Genomic DNA, 6,729 nt, shown 5'->3' with positions numbered 1-6,729 from the left:
ATAGGGCCCCTTGAACCTGTTATGGGAACTTATAAAATTTTTTTGCAGGAAAACGCCGCTATAGGGCCTGAAAACGCCGCTATAGGGCCCGAAAACATCACTATAGGGCCCGAAAACGCCACTATAGGGGTTAAAAACGCCACTATAGGGCTCCTTGAGTATGGGGCGACAGTGGATTAAAAAAACATGGTACTCGAGCTCACCAAGCTCGAGTACCAGAAAAAGTGGTACATTGCTATATAGTTCAGAAACAGTGTTTCTGGGCAAATTATTTCCAAAATTGATGGTAATGGGCCATTTTTGCCAATATATTATATTATAGTAGTATTAGTTACAAGAGGAGGCTTTTCTTTATTTGGGGCATGCCTATATGCTGAAGCCGGCCTGGGCTTTGCAAAAATGTATGCAACCTAATTTATAGAATAAGTCAAGACCCAGTGATGTGTAATGACCCATCAATTTTCGGCCTTATGGGGCCTGAGATAACACCTTCCTATAGTTTTTTTTTGGGTCAAAACACCTTCCTATAGTTGAACATGCGGTTATAGCCTCAGCTTGAGCAAAGTCATCAATTTATATTATATGCCTTTATGGCCTTGTGGGGGCTGAGATAACACCTTCCTATGGTTGAACATGAGGTTATGGCCTCAGCTTGAGTAAAGTCATCAATTTATGGTCTTGTGGGGGCTGAGATAACACCTTCCTATAGTTGAACATACAGTTCCAACGATGATTCACTGGTTTTAAAAAAAAGTGACCTTAGCCTGTAACAAGTCAAACTTTTGTCATAAATTACAGAGTTACATCAATTACAGCATGCTCGCGAGAGCCTTTGTAGGCATTGCCTTGTTTCATTTTTTTGGATAATTAGGTTCAAATACTTTTGCCAATTAACACCCCCAATCTGGCTGAGGCACTACACGCACTTGTATATCCCAGCTGCTTATATCCATTCAGCTTATGGCTCTGTAACGTTCTCATCTAGCTCCACTGAATTACTTATTTCGCTTTCCCCTTTGGTAGGCACTAACTTCTTCCAGAACCAGTGCTTCTTCCATATGAATATCATCTCTTCAATGGGAACTCCCTTCGTTTCTGGTAGGAAGAAAGAAACAAAAATGGTCATGATGGTAATCCAGCCAGCGAAGAAGAGGAAGATTCCAAACTTGAATGCACAAAGAAGGGCAAGGAAAGCCTGGGCTATTATGAACGTGAATAGAAGGTTAACAGCTACTGTAATGCTTTGTCCAGCTGATCGAATTTCTAACGGGAATATCTCACTTGGCACTGTCCAGCCAAGGGGACCCCATGACCATCCAAAAGCTAGAACAAAGAGGCAAATCATGATCACCACCAAAATTGAGAAACCTTTTGATAGTTCTTGCTGGTTGCCAAACTTTACCCCCAAGATTATAGCAACTATAACCTGTTTCAGATACACAAAGAATGATTAATTTGATAGAATCAAGGAACTCCAGAACCCAGACATCAACTATGGTATTACTTTTTGGATAATTTGTGAATTGGTGTCATTATTTCATTAAGTTATAGTGTATTTCCAGGAAAACAAGATCTTTTTTGGTGTTAAGAAAGGGCTTTTGCTTCTCTCACTAGAGCTGCTGAATTAAAGCATATTACAAACTTTAGGGGAATGTTGCAAATTCCGTGTTCAGTGAAGTAACATAAATATGATTGCGCTTAGAATCTATGGTATTAGTTTTGATTTTACTTCTCCTGGAAGTATTATTATGTCACAACCTGATTTAGTGTTGAAGTTTTTACCTGGCATGTAATCATTTGAATCCCGCCACTTATAAGTAAAGCCCTTCGACCCAATTTATCAACTGTTGCAATAGAAATGAATGTAGATGAAGCAAGAACTGCTCCAGTCAAAGCTGAGGAGTAGAGAGAAGCATTGCCACCAAACCCCATACTTTGAAACAGTACAGGAGCATAGAAGAGAATTGAATTTATGCCTGTGAGTATCTGGAACATTGGCATGCAGATTGCCATTACTAATTCTGGTCTGTTCCTCTTCTCAAGGATGTTTCGAAAGGGATTCTTTATTAAGTTTGAAAGCTCACTTGCTTCGATCATGTCTTCAAACTCTGCATCAACATTTTTGGTTCCTCTGAGCTTTTCAAGGATTTCTCTCCCTTTCTCTTTTTTTCCTTGCTCAATTAAGCTGTTAGGTGTCTCAGGGAGAAGTATTCCTCCCACTGTCATTAACAAAGCTGGAGCAGCAGCCAATCCCAGAGAGAGCCTCCATCCCCAATTAAGCTTTTGTGTTCCAAAGTTGATCATGTTTGCTATAAAGATGCCAAATGTAGTTGCTACCTGAAACATCATGTTAAGACCACCTCGAAGATGTGTTGGCGCTATCTCTGATAAATATAGTGGAACTGCCTTTAAAACAAACAAGAAGGAAGATTAAGTCATGTGTTCTTAAATATAGAAAAAATATAATTGATCATATCCTGATTTATCTAACACTTGAAAAGGTACGTGAAATGGGATATACCTGATTTCCAAATCCAATGCCAACACCAAGCATAATCCGACCCAAAAGAAGCATTGCCATATTCATGGCAGCAGCATTTAGTGTTGCCCCAGTAAGAAAACTTAGCCCACCACAGATTATACTTGTTCGGCGTCCAAACTTTCTTGTAACAGGAGAAGCCATCAGAGAAGCAACCAAACCGGCAAGGTATAAAGAAGATGTAAATGCTGCAAGCCCTTGGTTATCATACTTGCAATAATTGCTTTCATGTGCTTGCGACTTCTTTACAAAAACAGTAGGGAAGAATTTTTCAAGAAATGTATCCATGGATGTCACTCCTCCTATTAATCAAAAAGCAGCATTTAGTAACTGGTAAAACCAAGAATGCTCTCTCTATGCCTCAGACATGTATGCATGACAAGCACAAGTGCATCATCGGAGGAATGTTAATTTATCAATTTTCACCGTGTCACAGCAGATTTCCACACTTATGAAATAAATTACTTTCAAAATTTGATGTTTTGTATACCAAATACCTCTTTCTTTCATAGCATCCTGCACTTTATGTTGGTTGTGTGTTTTTTTTTTTTTTGGTAAAATCTGTTCAATTTTATATTAAAAAAGAGAGCACTCATCACTAAATTCAGTTAGAGATAAACCATGGCTGTGATCTATACTATTAGGCAAAGTATAGAATTAGATTCCAAGATTATTTTTTTCTTGTCTCAAATTGATCAGAAGATTAAGATTTGGATAGTTAGTTCATTGATTTTCTGAAAAAGAAGCAACATGAAGACTTCCCCTTTTTCTGCGACAATTTTATGATATAATTTTCCTCGTAGCACCAAATAATGGATGAAGTAGAGGCTTAAGAAATTTTTCACTGGTTTACTGAATTTACTTGGGTTCCAAATTTTCAATGGACAAATAATAATAATAATAAAAATACAGAGGAAGGAAAATTGGAAGACCACTGGTGTGTTGAGATAATTAACTATAGGATTCAGTATTTCTTGAAGATGTCAGAGCCTTTATGTTGGCTGATGCATTAGAAGAGATTTCAGGTATGAATTGGAAAGACTACTAATTTATTTGCACTTTGTTTCATAATTTCATCATAGTCATAGAAAAGGTCTAACTCCTACTTGTATGGTACCAAACAGAATTTCACTTCCTCTTGGCAATTCTGATTCTGTTCTGTCCATATATGCACACATGCAAAGTCCGTGTGACATCTGAACTTTTCACTGTGCACTTTTTAGCTCATCATTTTCAGATACCCAAGAAGTTGTTACTATTATTATATTTGGTAGATTCTCCACCACAGTAATCATCGAAAAAGCCAGAACTATAATAATAAACAAGTGAAGATTCGGATTCATGAAAGTGAAGTACCTGAAATTCCAATATCATAGCCAAAAATTGAGCCACCAACAGCAGCAACAGTGCAGGCAATGATCACATAAGAGGTGAGTCTGCCTTTGTACTGTTGTGCTCTCTCTTTGGCCACACCGGCCGGGCCAAAAGATCCACCTGCCATCTTAGAAGACCTTCTCTTCCTCTCAGTTTCAGACCTCACAAAATATTATAGGTAAGAGATAACTTAACACAAACCAACCCTTCACTCTCTTCGAGAATAAGTATTTGCCAAACTCTGCTTCAGTTCTTACAATAAAGGAGCTTGCAGTTGGGTTAGACACAAACAACCCCCCTACTGAAACCCTGTCAATAAAAGGACCATGTTAAGTGCCTCTTTTCCAATGCCTAAAGGAGGAGAAAAGTATTAAACTATTTAGTGCTTAAAAAGAAAGGTATTATTATTAGATTATTAAGTAAGTACACCATATTAAAAAAAAAAACATGTTAGGAAGTATACATAAATTAATATGAGTAATATTTAGGTAGTACTCTCTTCTCTTATATTCATGATGAGATTTATTTATTAAATTCATGGTAGGGTTTATCATGGATGTAAGAAAAATGAGTACCATTTTTTCGTGCTTTGAAAGTAATTAAGAATTTTCCAATTAATATATAGCAACTACAAAAAAAAAAAAAAAAAAAAAAAGGAAAAAAACTTTTAGCATTAAACTTGGTTTAGCATAGATAACATTTGGGTGGATATTGCTAAAGTATACCAATATGATTCACACCCCCTTGAAGATAGTACCTGAAAGTTGAAACATTTTTATTTATTTGATAAAGGAACTCATACCCCATATGGAATGTCATTATGAGGGAGAAAATGTCATTTAGTCTACAATAAATGAATCTTGGCATCTCTCTAAAAAAAAAAAAAAAAAAAAAAGAATATTGGCAAGTGCTTTAACTTGGGTGAGAAAAATGGATTCAGATTCTCTAGATTTTCTAGGGTACTTTACTAAATAGATTTCCTTAAATTTTAACAATTCTTTAATGATTCAAGGGTCTAGATTTTGCAATGTTAGCATTCTCCTAACAATAATTTTAATTGTTTTGTTTGCAATAACATTATATTATTTTAAAAGTATTGTTAGTGGAATCCTAATATGGCAAAATCTAGACTTTTAAATCATAAAAGAATGGTTAGGATTTAAGGAAATCTATTGATAGAGTACCTTAGGAAATTTAGAGGAGATGGCAAACATGCAAACGAATGATAATTTTGTAAGAACATATATATGTATGGATAAGTTTTTTATTTTTTATTTTTAATGGATAAGGACAATACTTTTCTTAAAATGAACCAACAAGTTGCAAACCATTATTACAAGATAAGTTCTATTAATATATTTTCAGATGAAGTTTTAATTTCGTTAATAAATATCAAGTTCCTCACCAAGGCAAAAAAACAAGTTAATATACTAATTTCAATGTCATATAACAAATATCAATTATGCACACTAATTGAGAATGGAAATTTTAGTTTCTTGGCCAACTCAAGTTGTAAATAACTCGAGTCAGGAATTTCTCCTAGTGGTGGGTGCAAATTATTAAAATAAAAATTCGACCAATATTTTTAATTGTAACTCAAGATTTATAGGAAGATTTTCCATGGTAACTTCGATATGCTTTTACTGTTAATAATTTTGCTCAATAATATTACTATTAGTTCTAGCGCAAGAGGTGTCTTAAAAAAAAAAAAATTTAATCAACCGCAATATTTTTTAAGAATGCATATAAAATTATGCTTTTCTTAAAGGAACAGCCTAATATAAATTCCGTATGATTTATTATAGAACTTAACTGAGCTTGTTAATCTTTGGACCTTGAATTTCATTAATTTTTTTTAAATGATCAATTTTAGTTCTCTATAATAAGTTATTAATTTTAATTAAAATATATTTTTTGAGTGAAAGTTTCTAAATTATTATAATATTCAATATAAATAAGTAAGTTGCAAAGGGTTTTAAAACTCAATTGGCACTTTTTGGTGTTTCCATTTGAGACATTTAGAATTCAAACCCTTACTCTAATTATGTATCAACAAAATATGGTCATTTCACAAATAGAAGTTCTTGTGAGGTGGGTGAGATAAGAGCCGAGGTTTAAGTTTCCAAGAAAGAGTTTCACGCACATGCACTTAGATTAGGCTAAAGTAGAATTTTATCTCATATAAAAAAACAAAAGAAAAAAAAGTAAGTCAATGGATGCTATAAACATGTAATCTTTGTTGGTTAAATGATCAAATAAATGCAATTTGATTTAAGATCACATTTAGGAATTTTTTTTTTACATACCTCAATAATCTTCTCTCTCGTCCTTCTTCATATTGTCTTAATGTGTGTCTCTCTTTCCTCCTTATTCTCTCTTATTTGAATCTTACGAGGGAGAAAGGGAAAGATGGGTGTGTTCCCTTCATGGACGGGACAGAGAGAATTGTCATTTTTTTGGGAGGTTAGGGACAACTCTTGAGAGAAGTATATAAATTTATATTATTCATTATCTTTTATTGGTAAATTACACAAATCTCTCTTGAAATTTTAGGAAATAATACTTCATTCTAAAGGGATATAATTTTCTCGAGATTCGAGGAAATTATCATATTAGTCCTTCCATTAATAATAATAAGAAAATTTAAATTTTAAAAAGATTCCATTGATTAAACCTTAACCATGGTTTGGTGACAAGTAACAATATTTAACCCAAAAAAAAAAAAAAACTAACTATGGTTAAAGTTTGGTCAATGAAATATTTTCAAATTTTAGAATATTATGTTACTGTTATTAAGGAAAAAGCTAATTTGTTGA

At 33.9% G+C, this 6,729-nt stretch overlaps 1 protein-coding gene across 1 annotated transcript; it reads right to left on the bottom strand.

Moving 5' to 3' along the window:
• Nucleotides 1-759: 759 nt before the first annotated feature.
• On the bottom strand, nucleotides 760-4,252 carry LOC126715534 (sugar transport protein 7-like). The gene is made up of 4 exons (XM_050416174.1): nucleotides 3,896-4,252; nucleotides 2,522-2,841; nucleotides 1,783-2,406; nucleotides 760-1,426 (listed from the first exon to the last, which is right to left on the bottom strand). Exons 1-4 carry the CDS (start codon nucleotides 4,038-4,040, stop codon nucleotides 959-961), a joined length of 1,557 nt encoding a protein of 518 aa, XP_050272131.1. The 5' UTR covers nucleotides 4,041-4,252; the 3' UTR covers nucleotides 760-958.
• Between the last annotated feature and the right edge of the window lie 2,477 nt (nucleotides 4,253-6,729).

This window comes from Quercus robur, chromosome 2 (assembly GCF_932294415.1).
Source record: "Quercus robur chromosome 2, dhQueRobu3.1, whole genome shotgun sequence".
Classification (NCBI taxonomy): domain Eukaryota; kingdom Viridiplantae; phylum Streptophyta; class Magnoliopsida; order Fagales; family Fagaceae; genus Quercus; species Quercus robur.
The sequence above is the reverse complement of the archived record's forward strand: the minus strand, read 5'-3'. Positions and strand labels throughout refer to the sequence as shown.

What these genes read in the sequence shown, in the direction of transcription:
- LOC126715534 (XM_050416174.1), bottom strand. Translation starts at nt 4,040, where the DNA reads ATGGCAGGTGGATCTTTTGGCCCGGCCGGTGTGGCCAAAGAGAGAGCA. An exon ending in GCATTGGATTTGGAAATCAG is followed by an intron (nt 2,407 to 2,521) that starts GTATATCCCATT and finishes TTTGTTTTAAAG; the next exon opens with GCAGTTCCACTATATTTATC. An exon ending in TTCAAATGATTACATGCCAG is followed by an intron (nt 1,427 to 1,782) that starts GTAAAAACTTCA and finishes TATCTGAAACAG; the next exon opens with GTTATAGTTGCTATAATCTT.